Raw genomic sequence first — 24,050 nt, forward strand, 5'->3', positions numbered from 1 at the left:
TATGTTTAATCATGTATTTAATGTTTGCCTCCCTCCTCTATATTGTATGCTCCACCTAGAGGAGGGAGATATTTGTTCTATTTACACATAGATTACACTGTATATTACACATATACTACACTGTATATACCCAGCAACTAGCACAGTGCCTGCAAACACGGCAAGTAAAGACGGAAGCATATATGCCTGCAAACAAGCATGAAAGGATTTTGATTTCTGAGATGTGAATCATTCATCACTCTAAACAGGAAGACTCCCTAGAATCCAAAAAGACAGCTTCATGAAGTCCTTCTTCACACTTATTGAATGTCTACCATGTGCTGGGAGCTATTTTAAAAGTGGTGAGGAAATAATAAATCAATCCCTGTTTTGACAGAGCTTACATTTTAGTGAAGGAAGACAGATAATAAAAAAAATACAGGTAGAAGAACCAGTGTGCTTCACTACATTCAAATATGATGACTAAGAATAATGTTCTAAGAAGAGCTTCCTTCACCAGCCTCAAAAGATTACACAAGATGAAGAACAGCTCCAGCCAGCCCATGATGATAAGAACATAACCTTTGCTCTTGTAAGCCACTGAGATACGGGTGTTTCTTCGTCACCTCAGTATACCCAGCCTATCCTGACTGATAAATAAAATTCATGGCATATTAAATAACAGGTGCTAAGGAGAAAAACAAAACAAGAAAAAGGTACAAGAGGGTGGGGGTATGAGTTTTGGGTATGATTCATAAAAGGCATCCATCTTAAACCTAGGCCTTTAATTAAGGCTCTAAGAATATCAAATGGGTTATAAATTACCCCAAGCTTATAGGAGACAGAATTTTTTTTTTGAGACAGACTTTTTTTTATTGTCTGTCCTCCCTAACTAAAATGGAAGTTCTATGAGAGCAGGGATTCTTGATTTTTTGCTAATGGCTATATTCACAGCAGTGAATCATTTGTAATTTTCTTCTCAAGCAGAAGTCAATTTTACAATTCACACATAAGGCTAACTAATAATCACCTGTCCTCATCATCTATCAATATTCTCACTTTCCCCGTTCTCTTTGAGCAGCCTCTTCTGACACACCTAAATAATCCCTTATAATGTGATAGTTATTACATATGGTCCTCATTGCCAAAACAAGACATGTATCTTGAAAATAGCACTAATAAAACATACACATTGTGCATTTCAACATTTCTAATACTAAAAAATTATATGACACAAGAATTATATTATTTCTATCAGTGAAACAAATACCCTGTTTTAGATTGAAAGCTTAAAAATACCAACCTGAGCTGTTTCAGTCATTTTCTGTTCAAAATCAGCTTTTGCTAATGCATACTTCTCCACATAAAGTTTATAGGTATCTGTAGCTTTCTTAGATTTAACAGCTGCCTGTAACAAAACAAAAGCATTTTTAACTACAGAATGACGTATTTTGTTTCCTAATATAAGTTCATTTGAAATAACTACTTAAATGCATTTTAAGGGATGAGGCCTATGGTGAGTCCAATATGACATAAACTAACTTTAACATCTCTTTTTCAAGTCCTCATTAGTAATTATTTTTGTTATAGTCACAGAATAACACAGAAATTAAATGTTGATTCTCCTTCTCATCTGATGGAACGTGCCTTGAAAAGTTAAATACTCTCATTTTATAACCCAGAGTAGTATCATATAACCACATTATAATGATATGGTGTTTCTAAGAATTCAATCAACAAAAATGTGACAATACAATCAGAATATGCTTGACACTCTTTTCTATACCTGCAAGTCTTCCTTCCTCCCACAACATAAACATATTCCATTTAATGTCTGATTAATAATTATAAAGATACTCAAAAGTTGAGAAAATCATTTTCTTTGATGTTTCTCCGTTTCTATTATGCCCCAATAAATCTATAAATTTGTTTATATTTTTGCCTATTTTTCAAGATTTCCATTATTAAAAAATTGTTATTGCATTATTATAGCTCAAGTTTTATCAAAATTACTTATTCAACTAAAACTTAATATATTAAATATTAGGTAGTGAGGAATATGAAAATAAATTATCTTCCTGAAGGATTTCATGAAAGCAGTAGAACCTATTTTTATCTAGAAGTCAGCAGAATGCAACAAAGCCACGGAAGTAAAGATAAATTCTACGGAAGATATAAATTCAGGAAGAAGGAAGACTTTCTGTAACTTGTAGGTTCAAGCAAACATATGGTTCCAGAAACTTGACTATTCTCAAAGGACTGATCGATTTGAACAAGGGAAGGTTGGGAGGTGAGAAGTGTAAATGTAAGCAAGAGCTTAAAAAGATCCAAAAAAAGGGAAGGGGCACCTGGGTGGCTCAGTGGGTTAAAGCCTCTGCCTTCAGGTCATGATTCCAGGGTCCAGGGTCCAGGGTCCTGGGTCCTGGGTCCTGGGTCCTGGTATCCAGCCCGCATCAGGCTCTCTGCTCAGCAGGGAGCCTGCTCCCCCCCCACCCACCACCGCCTGTCTCTCTGCCTACTTGTGATCTCTGTCTGTCAAATAAATAAAATCTTTAAAAAAAAAAAAAAGGAAAGATAAAAATATCTCCATTTTCTTGACAAGTAAGAGATAGTCTTAAAAATAAAGAAGAGTAGGACAGGGCTAGGAGCTTCACAAGAATGAAGAATACTTCAAGCCAGGGTTACAGAAGATACAACAGATGATACCAGATGAGTAAAAGTGCTACTAAGAGCCACTGAGCGCTAAGTAAAGCTGAAAAACATGGAATTTGTATAGAGCCAATCAGAAACAACATGTAATCATCTCCTGCTACATTCAGGAGTCTAAAAATAAGAATTAGAAACAGAAAGTTGGGTTTACCTGAAAGGCGGGATTGGCAAGAGATGTAGACAGTCCTACTCTCTAAAAAGGCCCCTCTCTGGGTATTATGCTGAGTGAAATGAGTCAATCAGAGAAAGACAATTATCATATGAATTCTCTGATATGAGGAATTTGAGAGGCAGGGTGCAAGGTCTGGGGGGTAGGCAAGGAAAAAATGAAACAAGATGGGATCAGGAGGAAGACAAACCATAAAAGACTCTGAATCTCACAAAACAAACTGAGGGTTGCTAGGGGGTGGGGGGTGAGGAAAGGGTGGTTGGGTTATGGACATTGGGGAGGGTATGTGCTATGGTGAGTTCTATGAAATGTGTAAGCCTGATGATTCACAGACCTGTACCCCTGGGATACATTATATGCCTTATATGTTAACAAAAATAATTAAATAAAAAAAAAATCCCAAAAAAGGCCCCTCTGTGTGCTCCTTAATATATAACTATATACATTATATTAAACATGTATGCTCCACGCTTCCCTGAATTCTTAAATAAATAATATAGGATACCACTTTATCTTGTAGCATAAAGAAGGCTGATTTTGGAGCCAGAAGACTTGGTCTTAGAGTTTTATATAGTTCTCTCATTCCTAAAATGGGAAGAACACCACCTATTTTTTAAAGCTTTAGCGGTGATGAAATGTGACTTATGTAAAATGATTGGGACATTTACAAAATAAACGGTATCAGCTATTATTATGGTTTCTAAAAGTAACACCAACAGGAAAATATAACTATTTTGCTGTTATTATATCTAAAAGTGTACTGAGTTCTCCATCCCTAGAGTAGTAAGCGGTTAAAACCTATACTGATTTTCTAGTTTATTCCTATGGATTAAAAAATAAACCTCTTTTCCCATTGTCTCAGGCCCTTTGACACCATTTACACTACTGTTAGTATATTTCCTCTGATGTCCTGGCCTTGTTTAAACATGTAACAATTAGATGAGATGGATATTTGAAATTTACTATCTTCACAGAAATCACAGGTAACAAGTTGGCTAGATCTGAGAAAAAATTTTAATGGTATGGTTATCTGGGTTTCCTTTGGCTATCTGAGTTTCTTGTTTGTTTGTTTTTATAGCAAGAGACTTCAGTTTCTTCTACCAACTACCTGTAATTTCAGTCTGTACAAGAATGGTCAGCAACGTACAGTCCATGGAGTGATTTTCAATGAGAGAGCCTCACAAAATAACATAGTCTCACTAGGAGCCCTTCTTTGCTTTTTCCCTATCTTAACACCTACTCTTTTTTTTCCTACTCCTGAATGAAGACTTGAATTATGATCACCTAGAGATAACTGCAATTTGGAAAAAATTCATAAAAGGAAAAGTCCCCCGAAATAGGGCTATGATGATTGTGGCTATACTATTTTGTTTTATTTTTATTTGTCTGGTTAACAAATTAGAAGTAATTTATTTCATGATATCGTCCCTGTTTTCTTTTTACAGGTTCTGTACAAAATAGGATACCTCTTCTTCCAAACTTACAATTAAAACCTCTCTCTAACCTCTTGTTCTGTACTATTTAATACTTTTGCTCCCCATGAAGAAGGAAGCTTCTTGAATACAGAAGGGGAGAATATGTTTTTAGCCTGTAGTAACCTTCATAACATCTAACATAATGACAAGCCCATGGTAGAAACTAAAACACTTACTACTGCATACAAATTATCACTTTATAATCCAAAAATCAGAAAAATACTTGAATAAGACATTCAAAAAGCCAAGACTTTAGTCTTTCGCCTATGTTTAAAGTAAAATAAACTCTTAATTTTTATTATATTAACAAACAAGAAAAATTCAAATACTATTATTTGCTATAATGATTATTTTTCCAAGTAAACACATGCTGTGTGGCACACGATACAATGACAGTTTCTCACAAGGAATTTGTAATCTAACAGGAATAAAAGATAACTGCCTAGAGGGCCATTACTCTTTTAAGAAGACCTATGATACATTTCTACAATGTAAACAAAGCAATTATTTTACATTATTCATTATACTTAGTTATAGGACTTAAAGCAGCGCCTGAGTGCCTGAGCGGCTCAGTCATCAAGCGTCTGCCTTCGTTCGGCTCAGGTCATGATCCCAGGGTACGGGGATTGAGCCCCACATCAGGCTCCTTGCTCGGCAGGGAGTCTGTTTCTCCCTCTCCCTCTGCCTACTTGTGCGTTCTCTCTCTCTCTCTCTCTAATTAAAAAAAAAAAAAAAAAAAGTTACAGGACTTTAAGAGATGGAAAGAAGTTCCTGAAGCATCATTTCTTCTTCTAATAGTCAGTCTCTAGAATTCAAACTAGTTTGGGTACTCAGATTTTTACTGAATCAATAGGTTTAGAAATAATTCTAAGAATTTAAACCAGCCTACTTTTCTTAACTTTCTTTTTTCCTCCCGGAATGTTCTCACTGTAAAACTAAGTCTACTTAGTTTTCAACTCACCACAAACTTATTTGTCCACTATAGCCAACCATAAAATTATTGTCTTTATTTCAAAAGTTCAGATCAGGCTCTAACTCAGAATATAAAAGGACAGGTAGGTCTTCTGGAGCATACTTTCTGATACGAGGATGCTGGGGGAAATTTCACTTCTCTTATTTGGAAGCATGAAGGAACAGAGAAGATGCCCTTTTAAACTTCTAACTTACATTTTTTACATTAGCCCTCACCCTTCAAAAGTAAAAATAATAGGCCAGAATCCTACAGCAATTATGTACCAACTTAAAGAAGTATCTTGGAAAACTAACAAAAGGAGTACATCATCACAAAGGAATAAAATGAAAAAAAAATTGTTGACACAAAGTGTTTTGAGTAATGACAAAACCAAATTTAAAGAAAAATAAAGGTATCATATAAAAAGATGTAGAGGCAATTTTACAATGTAATTGTATTGGGAACATCTTGATTTTTTTTAAAGCAAGAAAGAGCCCTCAGAGGAAACAAACAGCAACACTTAACTGAGTCAAAACAACTTTCTAAATAGTATATATACTTAGAAATACTATAAATTCTAAGGAAGAATTATAAAAACAATATCTTAGTAGTTACAAATTTGACCACTTCCATAAAGTCATTATTAAAAAAGGAAGTTAAAGCATTTTTTCTTAAATGAGGAAATTACACTTTCAAAAAAACAGCTACATTTCTTCTTACAAAAAAGAGGGGCTTTAACAAGTTACCTACTGATAATAAAATAAATCCTACATTTTACTCATTTCCTTACCTTTTTAAATAAATTTACCAATATACTAGGAGAAATATTTGTGTTTAAATGCCTGTGATTGCCTGGGTCGTGCAGTCGGTTAAGCGTCTAACTCTTGGTTTTAGTCTGGGTCCTGATCTCAGGGTCATGAGATTCAGTCCATATCAGGAGTCTGCTAAGTTTCTCCTCCTCTCCATCTGCCCTTCCCCGCCTCATGCTCTCTCTCAGAAATGTAAATTTATTAAATCTTGGGGGAAAACAAAAAAAGAAAAGAAAAAAGCATCCCTTCCTCTAAGCTGTCCACATGACTACAAAAAGCACAATCCACCAATCCACCAACTTACAACCTTTGGACACAACCATATGCCACAGCTCTGCCTAGTATGTTAATGAAAAGGAAATCCTTTAAATCATTACCTTATATTAAACCTTTTTTGCTTTATATAAAAAGATTCAATCATTTCTTTAAGCCTAACTTCTAGGGACCATATATTCTGCAAGTGGTCACTACACTTAGTACACACTAGGTACTAAGTTAAATACACTGGGTTTCTCACACACACACACACACACACACACAGAGCACATTTAGCCAGGAGTACTTTTTAACCCTTTGGAAAATTTCAAATAGTATACTTCTGCATTAATGACATGGAATTCATACCAATTTATTGACCTGTATGTTACTGACCTATAGGAACTATTCCTATAGCTCACATTTAAAAAAATAATCTCTTATTTTGAATTATAGTTGGCTTTATCTATATTTGTTCCTATCTTTTTCATTTTTTGGGAAAAAAATTATTAAATAGACAAAGGGAGGCCCCATGTCCTTACCAATCCCATTCCCAACTTGCTCTGCAAAGGAAACTCCCATTATGTAACTCAGTGTTTACTGTCCCTATGCATGTTCCTTAAACAGTTTAATTATACTTTCGAAGGTTTTCCTACAGAGAATTAAAGATTATGTGAAAGGCATCAAAATCTACATATTCTTCTGGAACTTTGTTTTTCTTGCTCAATATTATGCTTTTTAGATTCACCCAGGTCAATGACTCATGTCATTCTAGTGCATTCCTTTTTTTTTTTTTATATAATAAACATTTTAGAACACACGAAAGAAGTGCAATAAACTCCATTAACCCATCACATAACTTCAAGATTCCATCCATTCTTCCCCTTCCAATATTTTTTTTGCTACAGTATTTTAAATCCCAGATCTATCATCTTACCCTATAAAATTTATTTGAACTGCTGAATAGTCCCATTATATGAAACAGTCTTCTGCTGTTAAACATTAAAGTTGTTTTACATAATAAGAATTTTTTTCCAATTTGACAATCAACCTATTTATTAGAGGAGTCTAACTCACTTATACACATTATGGCTTTGGTATATTTGAACTTACTTCGTCCAGCTTACTTTTAGTTTTTTGCCTACCATTCATTTCCTCCTTCCTTACCTATCAATGAATATATTTTTAAAGATTTTATTTATTTGACAGAGAGAGTGATTACAAGTAGGCAGAGAGACAGGCAAAGGGGGAGGGGGAAGCAGGCTCCCCGCAGAGCGGAGAGCCCCACATGGGGCTCGATCCCAGGACCCCAAGATCATAACCTGAGCCCAAGGCAGAGGCTTAACCCACTGAGCCACCCAGGTGCCCCCTTATCAATAAATTTTAATATCCTCTTCTTTGTCCTTATTTAAAAGACTTATTAGACTTTTATTCTTTTGAAGTTAGGCTTAATGTACCTACTTGATTATTACTAACTCTGATATGCCATTAATTTATAAAGTACACCTTTGTGTACCATTAAATGGTACACCTTTGTGTACCATTAAAAGAAATGCTATCATCTAAAATATAAAATAATGCTTTCTTATCACTTAAAATTCTAATTCTATACTTCTAGAAGAGCTCTTTTAGACTTACTTAGTATACTGATACAGAATAAAAAGGAAAGCAAAATGAATTATTTGACATACTGTTATATCTTCCTCATATTCAGATGTGAACCTTCTCAATTACTTTCCAATTGAGAGATTGCTGAGGTGTTTTATTCCCCCACATAATATTATTCTCAATGTCATCAAGACCATTACTGATGCAGTACCTCTTAAAAATGCTCATTATCTCCCAATTTTCTTCTAAACACCAGTGCTCACATTTTCTTGATCTTACCAGAAGGTCTCAACAAAAGGTTTTCAGACAAAAACCAGAACAATTCCTTCCTCAAATTGTCTTAAGATGGTCTGTTAACTAAAACATCAAAGTGCTGCAGTTGTCCAATCATGTTACCACACAGAATAACCAAGTTCACACAGGCAATAAAAATACACATATATATGTCACCTTATCAACAGTGATAATAATGATACCATCAGCAGAAAATGCATTCTGATTGCAAAGATGTGAGAAAACCAGAAACACCTGGTAGCTTTTAATATTCTCTTTTTCTCTGGAGTCTAGGTCTGAGTTTACCTTTATGTAACCTGCTTAATACCAAGAATGTACTTTCAATCTGGGAATTCTTTTTTTTATATTTCTATATACATATATATTTTAAGTTTTTTTATTTTCTTAAGTTTCTATGTTAATTCCAGTTAACATACAGTGTTGTATTCATCTGTGGACTACTGAATTTCCCCAGGTATAAAAAATCCTGAGCTATGAATTCTTTAAATATTACTAGACAACCATTCTTTCCATTTTCTTCGGGAATTCACATCAGATGAATGTTGGTAACCTTTGTTTTTGTTTTTTAATGATTTTATTTGAGAGAAAGAAAGTGCAAGAATGCACATGAGCAGGGGAGAGGCAAAGGGAGAGGGAGAAACAGACTCCCTCCTAAGCATAGAGCCCAACCTGGAGCTCAATCTTAGAATCCTGAGACCATCACCTGAGCAGAAGACAGAGGTTTAACCGACTGAGTCACCCGGGTGCCCCAGTAATCTTTATTTCTTTGTACTAATGTTCTGGGTGAGTTCCCTCAGTACCATCTTCCAAATTCAGTCGCTGACTACATAAAGTCTAAAGTTTGAGAGAGAGCGAGCGAGTGTGCACAAAGGGAGAAGCAGACTCCCCACTGAGCAGGGAACCTGATGCAGGACTCAAATCTAGGACTCTAAGATCATGCAAAGGCAGACCCTTAACCAACTGAGCCACCCAGGTGTCCCAAATTTGTATTTTCTATTACTTTTTCCTCAATAACCGTATGTTTCATTTCCAAGTTTTCTAATTAGCTGTTTTCCTATCAAGTAGACCTTATTCCATTATGCCTTAATTTTATTTACTAGTTTATATTCATTTATCGCTTTGAAAATACTGAACACAACCTTTTTTTGTTCATCTGTTTTATAAATTTAAATTTTATCTTGAGTGAATTCTTCTTCCAATTGGTAAATTTATTGTTGTCTTAGCACTAGATTTCTTGGGTGTACTCTAGAATTTTGGTTGTTCACTCATTTCAAATGGGAGGTTTCTTGTTTTGTCCCCTTCTCTTCTCTCTCACTCCATCAGTGCTATGGGACAGATCCATAGAATGCAATGTAATGTCACCACCTGGAATTGTGTTATTATTTATCCTTTGTGCTCACCCCACCTAATAGTTTTGATGGCATCTTGAGCCAGCCCTCAAAGTCCCAATTTAGTATCAGTCTTACAAAGGTAGTTTTTAATTACTTCCCTGGAAGAATATGGGGGATATGGCCAAAAAAGTGATGAAATGTTCCTTAGCTTGATTTGGGTCAGAATTGTGTCCATTAGCCCCTACCTTCTGATAAAGCTTTAGCCCTGGTCAGCAGCCTAAGAGGTTTCTTTTTTTCTACCTATATTGCTTCACATAGACAGTGGGACTCCTTGTGCTTTATCTCAGATGGGTAACACTTAGTCCCTTTTAACATACAAGAGCTTAAATTCCACAGCCTAACTTAGGACTTTGAGTCCAGCAAAACCGGCAAAACCAATCTCTACACACCACTTTGAGTTTCCATTCTGTTTCTGGTTCATAGAGATAATATTCTACTTTTTTGACTCCTATAATTTTGTTCTGTTTTACCTTCTTATATTTTATTTACAAATGCTGTGTCTGGAATGGTGTTCTAAAATAGTAAACTTACTGTGCCTTATCTATTTCTCCCTCCCAATTTTTATTTATTGCACAAACATTAAGGGAAATCTGTTATGCCAAAATCCATCAACTGTTTTGATTTTTCCATATTCACTTCTAGTTTCTGTCCATATCTATACACTTCTATAATTATTGTAATTGCTAAAGTACAGCTACAACTTTTTTTTTAATGGATATTTCACATACTTTAGAAAAGCTTTCAAAATTATCACTCCCTATGGCTCATTCCTAAATGAGATATAACACATCAAACAAGTGAATGGTTAGTTTAGACTGTTCTGAAAGGGGGAAAAAAAATCTACTTTCACTTAAAACGCCGAGTGGGGGAAAGGATTGTGGTTTACCGCAATACTACATAAATGTCTTCAAAGTCAGCAATAAATCACCCACAACACATATTTTAAAGCTTATCTTCAAGTATCTATGCCCTTCTAAATATACCAATCTTGACTAAAAAAAAATTTACCTTACATTAAACCCTACAACAAGCAGTATCTTATCAAGTATCTTATTATAAAAATAGCCAACAAATGTCAACGGCATAAAGAAATTATTGCTTTTTATGTATCTGCTAATGTATTTTTCATACACAACACAACATATTCTACAAACCTAGTTCTGTTTCACTTAGGTAAATCATGAACACTCAGAGGCACAGTACAGTGTCTTCATCTTTAATATGAGATCATTCTTGAGTGTCTGAGGATTAAATGCAGTCTTTTGTTTGAAAGTGCTTTGAAACCACAGAGATTTTTTTTATTACAATTACCTTTTCTATTTCTCTTTGTGTAGCTCCTTCCTTTTTCAAACGTTCCTGTTCTACACATTTGGCATTGTAATTTTCCTTGGATTTCTGGAGGGCCTGAGTTATGCTTTGAATGGTTTGAACAGCTTCCAGAGTTCCTGAAACTTCTTCTTTAGTCTGTGTGGTATGAAATGATTCATCAAAACAACTGAACTGTAAAGCACTCAATATCTCATCTATCATTCCTTTAGCAGGAAAAAACTGATACCTTTTTATGAGATTTTACTTGTTCTTCTCCATACTTCTGAACTTCCTTTATTAGTTCTTGTAATTTTCTAACAAGATCCAAGTGACAGTTTGCTAATTTCTCTGTAGATGTTTTGAACACATCCCATACTGGTGCAAATGTTCTAAGGGAAAGAAAACATGGAAATTATTTAATAAAAGAAAAGTTTAAGGCTCCAAAACAGAACCAGCAGAAAAAATATTATACTCAGCAATTTTAATTAGACAAAACAGGAAATTAAAATAAAGCACAAATGAAATGACAGACTGACAGTGATTTTTTTAATCCTTGGTTAGTTAAAATATTTGGATCTTAAGTACACAGGAATCGGTTAAATATTTATCACAGGTCTGGCCATGGCCCTCTCTTAATTATATCATATTATTTTCTGAGTTGATTTGGTTTTTTTTTTTTTTTACTTGTATCAGAAGCCTTTCTAATCACTGTCTATTGTTAAAAATCAGCTTTTACCAAATTTCAATTTTTGGCTATTCAGTGCTCATTTAAAATGCTTCATCAAAAAATAAAAGTTCCTCTGAATTCAAACATGCAAACTCAAATGCACACAGGATTTTATAAGAATCTTCATCATTAATAATCATTTGAGAATTACTTTAATGCTGTTACTTGAAATCTTGTTTCAGATCATTTTATCTATGTACTTTAACATTAAGACAGACCCCTTTCCACTACATGGTACATGATACATGATGTACCTTCCTACCACTTTTTCACAAAACTGAGAATTTAGTGTTTTCTGCAGGTTCAAGTATATCCAAGAATTACTACATTATTGTATCTTGGATAGTACTTAGGATCTCAGTGGTTAGCTTAAACCAATCTGGCCAATAAGGAATGATCTCAGGATAATTTTATCCTATGTTTTCCTCAGGTACTACCTAACATATTTTCAACATCATCTGTTTGCACCATGACCAGGCCTCTATTTGAAAACAAACAGAAGCACAAGGCAAAAGGGCAGACAAAGAAATTACTTATCCTAATATGTACTCTGTCCCAATTACTACATTTCCTATCCAGCGAGAATGCTAACTCACAGTAATCATTCTAAGCAATCGTAAAGAAGTTCAAAAAGGAAAGTTAAGATTCTTAGAATAGGGGTGTTCTGATTAGATCTCACCTCACACTTTATTTATTTTTTTTAAAGAATTTATTTATTTATTTGACAGACAGAGATCACAAGTAGGCAGAGAGGCAGGCAGAGAGAGAGGAGGAAGCAGGCTCTCCGCCAGGCAGAGAGCCCGATGTGGGGCTCGATCCAGGACCCTGGGATCATGACCTGAGCCGAAGGCAGAGGCTTTAACCCACTGAGCCACCCAGGCGCCCCTCACCTCACACTTTAAAAGCTAAATCAGCATCAAATCTGGCAAGCAGTTAAATGAAAAATATTGAGAGTAAAAATAGATAACTGGAAAGTATCCACTCACGACAGCACCAAAATACGTGTACATCACTTCAATGTAAACCTGATACATGACAGTGTGGATTTCACAAAGCAGAAAGATGAGGAGTGTCCCTTTACCCAAGGATTCTTTATATTATATGACTTCTCTAAGTAGAGGTTTCTTTAAGGAATGTCAAATATCATTACATTTTTAAAAGTCTGATATACAGAACTTTTTTTGGGTCATGCAATACCCATTAATGTGTAAGAAGCAGAAAGAAAGAAAACTGACCAGTCTAAGTTATGTTTAAATGCAAAAAATACAAAGAGGACACTCAATTTCTTGGCTAAATATCCATCAGTAAAATATTAATATTTAAAATCTTTATAATCTTAAGGAATGACACTAACTTGTAAAATATCATCCATTATTTATGAGAACCACACATTCCAAAAACAGAAATGCTGTCGACATCTTTATTATCAGGAAACACAGGTGAAGTCAATCCCTGTTTTTTCTATCTCCCACCTGCTAACTCAAAATAGGGTAGAATTTCCTATAACAGAACCACAACCAAATAAGTACATTATATGTTGTTATATTTATGAACCATTATGTCTTCAACAAGAACTTAAATATTCTCAAGAACTGTGCCCAAATCAACATTGAAAAAGAGTTTTTCAAAGAAACTAACTCACCCAAGTTGTGAATAATTGCTTGCAGATTTTGCTAGTTTTGTCATCGACCTGGAGTATGCTTCTTCTATTGTAGCTCTGTTAAATCAAATTTCCACAGGATAAGAGCTCTCAAACACATAGAAAAATTATCATATATAATTAAAACTGTTGAAACAAAAAAACTCAAATTATATATTAAAAATAAGTAGGTACTGGGGTGCCTGGTTGACTCAGTCAGTAGATCATTCGACTCTTCATCTTGGGGTCATAAGTTCAAGCCCCAGGTTGGATATAGAGCTTACTTTAAAAAGAAAAAAAAAAAAAAGTAGGTATGTGGTCATGATACTTATGTATCTAGTACCCTCAAACTAAAAATATCCAAACCAAACTTATTTCAAACTCTTCCCCAACCCCTTGCCCATCAAATCCAGCTCTCTTGCAAAAAGGAACTGTTAACAGTAACTCTCTCACTGATGGAACTGTGAGTTTTTTCGCTCTTTTAAACTTCTGTATGTCTTTTTTAACATACTGTATCACACAAGGGTGGTACTTTAATCATCTAAAAAAAGTTAATACAGAAAAAAACATTATCTCAATGTATAAGTTTAACAGCAACAAAAGGTGATTCAATCTCCAGCACCAGTAAACTGATACAAAAACCTCCTGATGAGGAAAACCAGAAAAACATGGAGAAAGGGTCTAACTATAAAGGCATCAGAGAGCTCAGGAGACAAATAACAATGAGTAAGCCAAGATCTAAGAGAAGGATATCCAAAGAAATAAGTCAGATACATTGGTCAGCTTTTTCCTGGGGGGCATCTAGAAGCAGAAACTGAGACTAAGAAGAAGAGCAGAGTTTTTCAAAGCCTCACAGGGTAAGGGAGACAAAACTAGATTCAGACTTACCAGAGATGGGAAGCATGTGAAATCCCATAACTTTAAGCTGACACTCAATGAGTACGGATAAACCTAAGTAGGCAAGCTTTCAAAGGGACTACCAACTGTATTTTTTTAAACCCTGATACTGAATCCTGTATGGATGTCTTACACACATTCATAAAGCATCAGGCACATAAGCAGATAAGACAAAGGAACAAAAACCAGGAAGAACAAATTAGCAATGTTCCAAATGCTGAGATTATAAAGCTTAGATTTTATGAGTTCATATATTATCTTCAAGGAGATAGTACCTTAAAGCAAGAATTTGAGGGGCACCTACCTGGCTCAGTCACTAGAGCATGTGACTCTTGATCTCAGGGTCCTGAGTTCAAGCCCTACACTGGGTGCAGAGTGTAAATCAATCAATCAATCAAGAATTTTAGTAGAGAAATGGAAATCCTTTTTAAAAAGTGAAGGAAAGGGGTGCCTGGGTGGCTCAGTGGGTTAAAGCCGCTGCCTTCCGCTCAGGTCATGATCCCAGGTTCCTGGGATCGAGCCTCGCATCGGGCTCTCTGCTTAGTGGGGAGCCTACTTCCCTTCCTCTCTCTCTCTGCCTGCCTCTGCCTACTTGTGATCTCTGTCTGTCAAATAAATAAATAAAATCTTTAAAAAAAAAAAAAAAAAGTGAAGGAAATCAGGCCCGCATCCAGACCCCGGTCCTGGAGCAGTCGGGCAAGCGGTGTTGGGGAGCTCCATGTCTCCACCTCCACTTCCAGGAAGTTATTATGTGACTAACATATTTTCATCAGATTTCCTCCGATTTACTCTGAAGTGCATGTGAGAATGATGTGCACTGCCAAGAAATGTGGAATTGGGTTCCAGTCTCCAGCTATTATCTTAATCTATGAGAATGAAACGAAGGGAAAAAGTCGCCAACGCATCATGCCAGTCTGAAACTTTTCAAAGTTTTCAGATTGCAACAGAGCTGCTGAACAATTAAAGAATAATCCACAACACAAGAGTTACCTGGAACAAGTGTCCCTGAGGCAGCTAGAGAAGTTATTCAGTTTTTTACAAGGTTACTTGTTGGGGCAGAGTTTGGCAGAAACAATGGAACAAATTCAACGGGAAACAACAACTGATCCTGAGGAAGACCTGAACAAACTAGATGATAAGGAACTTGCTAAGAGAAAAGCATCATGGATGAACTTTTTGAGAAAAATCAGAAAAAGAAGGATGATCCAGATTTCGTTTATGATACTGAAGTTGAATTCCCACAGGATGAACAATTGCAGTCTTGTGGCTGGGACACAGAGTCAGCTGACGAGTTCTGATAGCAAAAACTCAAAGAATTAATTGAGCTAGTAGAAACTGCATGTTTATACAAAGGATGTATAAACATGGTTCTAGAAAAATCTGTAAAGAACACTAAATGTACATGTTGGGTCAAGTTTGGATTGACCATGTTACTTTTCAAAACCAGGACATGTGTCTACTGTGTAGATACATGAAAAATATACAAAAACCAGAATATAGGAATCTGCCTTTAAGGAGCTCACAATCTAACTGGAAGATAACTCAGAAACTTGTGAAAAGCTAATTAATAGAATTAGGCAACAAAAAGATTAGAGCCAAATGCTTGATAAAAGTTAAAGGGGGTCAGAGCCTAGATGACGATAGGGTTAGAAAAGTCAAGGAAGACTGAGTCCTTTAGTAGAGAGATGGGACTTTGCCTCGTTCTCGAAATGGTAGTATTTGGATAGAATTATAAGACTCCAGATGAGAGAAGCTGGGAGAAAAAAGGGGATGGGGGAGGGTAGTGGTAAAAAGAGAGGGACTAGAACATTTTATTTGAGGAACAGTAAGCAAATTATAGTTTGGTAAGATTGGAGGGTGCTTATGGTTACCAGGGGATTACCCTGTGCGCATTATGTTTGTATATGTATTGGACTCTAGAGTAGGAGACCAGCCCTACAGAATGCCCTGCAGCTGCAAGGGGGTGTCATCTGATAGACAGTAGGGGAATTCTGCCACTCCAGGATCAGGAAACCTGTACTAAAGATATTCTGAAATCCTGAAGGTCTTCCCATAACTGAAGTGGTTTGTTTGTAAAATGGGAAATCTAGCCATAATGAATAAATAGGCATTGCCAGTTTAGGCCTATTCATGTGTTTGGATCTACAAAGAGAAGATCTTTGTTGAACCAGGTTATATGTGTACAGATACATCTTTCTTCTCATTAGAATTGGCAGATATTCATGTTTTCTGCAAGGAGATTAATACTCATTAAATAAAGCTGTAAAAATTTAAAAAAAAGTGAAGGAAATCATAGCAAATTTGAAAAAAAGATACAAACTCTTTATCTGAAAAATACAGTATCAAAAATTAGTATCTCAACCCATGAGGTTAAATAGCAGATTCAATACACTACAGTGAGAATCAGTAAACAAGAAGAGAAGTGAGAAGACTCTATCCTGGTATAAAGCTCAGAGAGAGAAAAGAATGGAAAATAGAGAAGAGAAATGGAAGAATGGAAAACAGAAAAAGGATAAAGTAAAAAAAACCTAATGTATAAAGGGGCGAGGGGAGGTCAGAAGAATTATTTCCAGAGATAATGATGGACAATTTTCCAAAACTGACAAAAGATAGCAAACCACAGATCCAAGTAGCCCAACAAACCCTAAGAATATAAATAAAAAGAAATCTATACCTCATCACACAGTAAAACTATGTCTACCTAGGTGACATATATTTACTCCTAGGTGAAAAGTCCTGAAAATTAAAGGCTAGAAGAAAATCTTAAAAGCAGTTAAACCCTTCCCACTACCAAATATTACCTTTAAAGAAGCAATAATTACTGATACCTAACATCTCAACAATAGATACTGGAATGATCTTGAATTTAAAAAAATTTTTTTCAGTGAGCACCTGTGTGTCTTACTCAGTTAAGCATCTGCCTTCAGCCTAGGTCATGATCCCAGGGTCTTGGGATTGAGTTCCACACCAGGTTCTCCGCTCAGCAAGGTAGTCTGATTCTCCCTCTCCTTCTGCCTCTCCCCCATGCTCATGCTCTCGCTCTCTCTCAACTAAATCAAATTCTTAAATAAATAAATAAGTAAAAATCCAGTGAAATGCAAAACTGTGCAGCTCCTAGAAAATAATAACATAAGAGTAAACCCAGAAGATCCTGGGTGATGTCTTTCCAGATAAACAACAAAGACCTATGACAGAAATCAGTAAGTTGGACTTCATTAAAATTAAAAATTTCTACTCTGTGAAACACAGTATCAAGAAAATGAGAAGTCAGAGACTAGAAGAAACCATTTGCAAAAGACACATTTGAAGAAAGACTTATCTCAAATATATAAAGAACTCTTAGAACTCAACAATAAGACAACAATGAGATTAAAAAATGGGCCAACAACCTTAACAGACATCTCACCAAAAAAGATATAAAGGTGTCAAATAAACATATAAAAAGAAGCTACACATCATATGTCATCAAGGAAATCTAAATTAAACAAGATACAACTATCTACCTATTAGAAGGACCAAAGTCTGAACCACTGAGAAAACCAAATACTAGCAAGGCTGTGGAACAAACGAATTCTCATTCATTGCTGGCAGAAATGCAAAATGATACAGCTACTTTGGCACAATTTGGCAGTTACTTACAAAACTAAACATACTCTGACCATATAATCCAGCAAAGGAGTTCCGTGTTATCTACCCAAAGGAGCTGGAAACATGTCCACAAAAAAACCCGCACACAGATGCTTATAGGACCTTTATTCATTACTGCCAAAACTTGGAAGTAACCAAGATATCTTCCAGACAATGGAGTATTATTGAGTACTAAAAAGAAATGAGTCACCAAGGCATGAAAAGACATTAAGTCACCTTAAATGCTTACTACTAAATGAAAGAAGCCAATCTGAAGAGCCTACTAGATACTGTACAATTTCAACCATATGACAACTGGAAAAAGCAATCAGTGAAAAAGAGCATAAAGAATTCCTAAGACAGTGAAAATACTTTACATAATACTGTAATGATGCATACATATCATTATCATTTGTCCAACCCGTATAATGTATGGGTGAACCACCAAGGCAAAACAATGGATTTTGGGTGATTATAATGTGTCAATGTAGGTTCACACCTGGTAAAAAAATACCATATTCCAGGGGGGGTGGGGATACAGACAAAATAGGTGAAGATGATTAAGAGATACAAACTTCCAGTATAAAATAAATAAGTTATGGGTACGAAAAGTATAGCATTGGGAACAGGGTCAACAATATTGGAATAAATTCATATGGTGACAGAATATAACCATACTTACTGTGGTGAGCTTTTTCTAATGTACATAATTCAGTACACTGTATGCCTGAAACTAATATAATTTGTATGTCAACTAAATTTTGTATGTCAATTAACAACTTTTTAATAAAAATTTTCAAAATTAAGAAATTAAAACAAATATTTTAGATATACCACTCTGGTGGAGGATGTTGATAATGGGGGAAGCTATGCATCTGTAAGGACAGGGGGCAAATGGGAAATCTCCACATCTTCCTCTCAATTTTGTTGTAAACCTAGGATAACCATTAAAAGAAAAGTAGAAGAAGGTATTACTTCTAAATTAATAGAAGAGAGAATTTTTTTTAAGTCCAAAAAGCAAGAAAGAAGAGGAAAAAATTTCAGTGTAAGTAGGATAAAAAAATAACAAATTTAAAATAGCATATAGTTTGGCAACCTATAGCACCATTGGCCACATATGGCCCATTTTTGTTCTCATAAATAAAGTTTTTATTAGAGCACAGCCAAGCTCATTTATTTACATATTAGTTATGGCTATTTTTGTACTAAAACAGCAGAAATGATAGCTGCAACAGAGATCAGATGGTACACAAAACCTAAAATATTTACTTTCTGGACTTTTACACAAAAAAAATCTGAAAACCTCTGAGACGAGAAATTTGTACCCAAATATATCTACAATTATACTGTACGTAATAGACTAATTTCTCCAATTAAAGGAAAAATGCCTTTAAAACTAACATACTACACCACAAGGACACAGCAAAGAAAAGAATACAAATACCACACAAAAACTTAACAAAAGCAAACTGATGGCACTTAAAAAAAAAAAAAAACCAAGGTAGACTTAAAGCAAAAAACAATGCCAGGGATATAAAGGACACTTCAAAATGATAAAAAGTTCAATTCGCCTGAAGATATATTAGTTCTAAAGTTGTATCTGCCCAGAAAACCTAAAGACATTTTCCCAAAGAGGACATACTGATGGTCAACAGACACATGAAAAGGTGCTCAGTGTCACTAATCATCAGAGAAATGCAAGTCAAAACCACAATGCGATATCACCTCATACCAGTTAGAATAGCTAGTATCAAAAAAGAAAAAAAATAACAAGTGTTGGTGAGGATGTGGAGAAAAAGGAAACATCATGCAGTGTTGGTGGGAATGTAAATTCATGCAGCCCCTGTGGAAAACATTACTGAGGTTCCTCAAAGAAATTAAAAATAAAAATACCATATAATCCAGTGATTCTACTGGGTATTTACCCAAAGAAAATAAAAACACTAATTCGAAAAGACATATGCACCACTGCGTTTATTGCAGCATCATACAATAGCCAAGATATAGAAGTAACCTAAATGTCCACTCTTAGATGAATGGATTAAGAAAATGTGGGATGGGGGGGAGGAGTCAAGATGGCGGAGAAGTAGCAGCCTGAGACTACATCAGGTAGCAGATCAGCTCGATAGCTTATCTAAACATTGCAAACACCTACAAATCCAACGGGAGAGCGAAGAGAAGAAGAACAGCAACTCTAGAAACAGAAAATCAACCACTTTCTGAAAAGTAGGACTGGCGGAGAAGTGAATCTAAAACGACGGGAAGATAGACCGCGGGGGGAGGGGCCGGCTCCCGGCAAGCGGCGGAGCAACGGAGCACAAAATCAGGACTTTTAAAAGTCTGTTCCACTGAGGGACATTGCTCCAGAGGCTAAACCAGGATGAAGCCCACGCGGGGTCAGCGTGGCCCCAGGCCCCGCAGGGTCACAGAAGGATCGGGGGTGTCAGAGTGTCGGAGAGCTCGCAGGTATTAGAACGGAGAAACCGGCTGCAGAGACAGAGCCGAGGACTGAACTCTCAGCTCGGGGTTACCTTGAACCGGTCGCGGGCTGGGTGAGCTCGGAGCGCAGCTGGAGGCTGGGGATACGGGAGTGATTGGGTGCTGTCCTCTGGGGGCGCACTGAGGAGTGGGGCCCCAGGCTCTCGGCTCCTCCGGGCCGGAGACTAGGAGGCCGCCATTTTCATTCCCGTCCTCCGAAACTCTACGGAAAGCGTTCAGGGAACAGAAGCTCCCAAAAGGGAATCCGAGCCGATTACTTAGTCCGGCCGCCGGTAAGGGCGGTGCGATCCCGCCTCAGGCAAAGACACTTGAGAGTCACTACAACAGGCCCCTCCCCCAGAAGATCAACAAAATATCCAGCCAGGACGAAGTTCATCTATCAAGGAGAAAGCAGGTTCATTCCTAAGACAGCAGAGCAATTCCAGAGGAGGAGAAAGCAAAGCACGGAACTCATGGCTTTCTCCCCATGATTCTTTAGTCTTGCGGCTACTTCAATTTTTTTTTTTCTTTTTTCAATTTTTTTTTCTTTTTTCTTTTTTCTTCTTCTGCTAAATTTTTTTAAAACTTTTACCCTTTTCTTTTTTAACGTTTTTTGACTAGTTCATCTAAATATATATATTTTTTCTTTCTTTTTTATATTTTTTATTTGTTTTATTTTTTAAATTTTTTTCTTTTTTTTTTCCTTTTTTTTTTTTCTTTTTTTTTTCAGAACCTGTTTTTATCCCCTTTCTCCCCCCCACAATTAGGGGTCTCTTCTGATTTGGTTACAGCGCATTTTTCTGGGGTCTTTGCCACCCTTTTAGTAGTTTATTTGCTCCTTCATATCCTCTTATCTGGACAAAATGACAAGGCGGAAAAAATCACCACAAACAAAAGAACAAGAGACAGTACCGAAGGCTAGGGACCTAATCAACACAGACATTGGTAATATGTCAGATCAAGACTTCAGAATGATGATTCTGAACATTCTAGCCGGGCTCGAAAAAGGCATGGAAGATATTAGAGAAACCCTCTCTGGAGATATTAAAGCTCTTTCTGGAGAAATTAAAGAACTAAAATCTAACCAAGTTGAAATCAAAAAAGCTATTAATGAGGTGCAATCAAAAATGGAGGCTCTCACTGCTAGGATAAATGAGGCAGAAGAAAGAATTAGTGATATAGAAGACCAAATGACAGAGAATAAGGAAGCCGAGCAAAAGAGGGACAAACAGCTACTGGACCATGAGGGGAGAATTCGAGAGATAAGTGACACCATAAGACGAAACAACATTAGAATAATTGGGATTCCAGAAGAAGAAGAAACAGAGAGGGGAGCAGAAGGTCTATTGGAGAGAATCATTGGAGAGAATTTCCCTAATATGGCAAAGGGAACAAGCATCAAAATCCAGGAGATGCAGAGAACCCCCCTCAAAGTCAACAAGAATAGGTCCACACCCCGTCACCTAATAGTAAAATTTACGTCTTAGTGACAAAGAGAAAATCCTGAAAGCAGCCCGAGAAAAGAAGTCTGTAACATACAATGGTAAAAATATTAGATTGGCGGCAGACTTATCCACAGAGACCTGGCAGGCCAGGAAGAGCTGGCATGATATATTCAGAGCACTCAACGAGAAAAACATGCAGCCAAGAATACTCTATCCAGCTAGGCTATCATTGAAAATAGAAGGAGAGATAAAAAGCTTCCAGGACAAACAAAAACTGAAAGAATTTGCAAACACCAAACCAGCTCTACAGGAAATATTCAAAGTCTATCTTTTCTTTCCTTCTTTCTCACTCATTCCTTCAAGAAACAGAAGTATCTAATTGTGCCAGGCTCTGTACTAGGCACCAGGATACAAAAAAATACTATATCCTTTTTCCTTTATAGGAAAACATAGAAATAAATAATAAAAAATGAGTAATTATAAAATTTCATAAATACTCCAAAGAGATTTATGATGTTGAGAGATAATATAACAGGTGTTTTTGACTAAGTCAGGGAAATAAGGAAAAGCATCCATGAAGAAGGGACCACACCGCTGAGCTCTGAAGAATAAGCAGGCATTAATTAGGCAAAAACAGGAATAAGCATGTACAAACTGTGGACTGGAAGATGTCTTTCAAAAAAATGGCTAATGTCTCTGGAGAGGAAAGGGAATAAGGAAGAGACTGGCATGAACTAAAGCTTGAAAGGTGGTTTGGGGTCAGACCAAGATGCAGGCAGGCCCACCTTCAGAGCAATAGGAAGAATCTGAAATGATTTAAACAGGAGAAGTAACAAACCATTCTGAGGTTTAGAAAAAGCATTCCAATTACAGTTCAGGGAATAACTTGCAGGGGAACAAGAATAAATGTAGATAGGTAAGACAGGAGCTACTGTTGCTGTTTAGGCAACAATAATAATAGGTAGGATCAGGGCAGTAGAGTCAGAGATTCATTCTATCATAAAAATCCTTACTAAGAGCCAAGTGCTCTCCCAAATGCAAGAGATGTTAAGAGGCCCCCCCACACACACACCAAAAAAAAAAAAAAAAAAAGAAAGAAAGAAAAGAAAAGGAAAAAAAATCCCTGCCCTTGTAGGGTTTACATTCTAGAGGAGAGGGACGGACAAATAAATATCACATATCTGATGGCTGTAAGTGCTATGAAGAAAACATTAAACCAGGAAAGTGGTAGTGGAAGGAGGGGTTGTCTTAAGAGCCCACAGAATCATAAAGGGATTAGATTCCAGACAATAAAGGATAATTCAGGAGTTGTGGACTTCTTAGGGTGACTGACATAATAAACAGTCTAAAAAGCATGATGACAACTGCCTGGATGATTTCAAAGTAGTTATAGTTAGTGATGTTAGTGCTGGGGGAGAAGGAAGGCTACAGGACATGCCAGGAGACACAGCACTGTGAGACCTCTTCTTTATTCCTGCCAAGGATGATACAGAAGCCAATGAAGGATAGCTTTATCCACAGCACTTAGAGCTTCTGGACTCCCTCTTAACTCCAAAAGAGAAGTGAAAGCAAAAAGAGGATTGGCTTATATAAAAAACCTTGTTCCCCAATTCCTATGTTCTGGTAAATTCTATGATGACAGCAGCTCTATCTTAACCCTTATATTCCCAGAATCCAGACCACTGCCTAGCACACAGCAGACATGGGATATTTATTATTGAAAGAATAAATGAATGGAGTTCTGTATTTTTGGTTTTTTCTTAAGTAAACTCTACGCCCAACATGGGGCTTGAACTCATGACCCTGAGACTGAGAGCAGCATGCCCCAACAACTGAGACAGCCAGGTACCCCCAAAATGGAGTATTATATCTAAAGGCAAAATATTCCTGGGGCTCCTGGGTGACTCAGTTGGTTAAACATCTGCCCTCAGTCAGGTCATGTTCCTAGAGTCCCCAGACTGAGCCCCACATGGGGCTCCGTGCTCAGCAAGGAGTCTGCTTCTTCCTCTGCCCTTCACTCTGCTTGTGCTCCCTTCAAATAAATAAATAAAATCTTAAAAACACATATACACAAACACATACATATCCCCCTGTTACTGAGGTAAACTTTTTACCTCTTAAGTGTGCTCCTATAAAAATTACCAAGTGGGCCTAGCCACAAAAAAGCTTTAATCAAATCAAATTACATTAATTTTTACATTTTTAAATTGATGACTATATTCTAAGATCTTAAAGACAATCACATTTTTATAAATTTGCAGAATTTAAAAATATATACTTATACTTCT

General features: G+C 36.3%; 1 protein-coding gene and 1 pseudogene across 2 annotated transcripts in view; one reads left to right on the top strand and one right to left on the bottom strand.

Annotated features, from left to right (window-relative positions):
- Window positions 1-24,050, bottom strand: part of FCHO2 (FCH and mu domain containing endocytic adaptor 2) — a 119,958-nt gene that overhangs the window by 78,754 nt on the left and 17,154 nt on the right. For both annotated transcript variants that reach the window (XM_045999185.1, XM_045999184.1), the window contains exons 3-6: window positions 13,319-13,393; window positions 11,197-11,338; window positions 10,953-11,105; window positions 1,283-1,387 (exon numbers count right to left, since the gene is read on the bottom strand). In XM_045999185.1, coding sequence (XP_045855141.1) covers window positions 1,283-1,387; window positions 10,953-11,105; window positions 11,197-11,338; window positions 13,319-13,393 — 475 coding nt within the window. The remainder of the gene's footprint in view (window positions 1-1,282; window positions 1,388-10,952; window positions 11,106-11,196; window positions 11,339-13,318; window positions 13,394-24,050) is intronic.
- LOC123938136 lies at window positions 15,014-15,702 on the top strand (annotated as a pseudogene).

Source organism: Meles meles, chromosome 3 (genome assembly GCF_922984935.1).
Source record: "Meles meles chromosome 3, mMelMel3.1 paternal haplotype, whole genome shotgun sequence".
Taxonomy (NCBI): Eukaryota; Metazoa; Chordata; class Mammalia; order Carnivora; family Mustelidae; genus Meles; species Meles meles.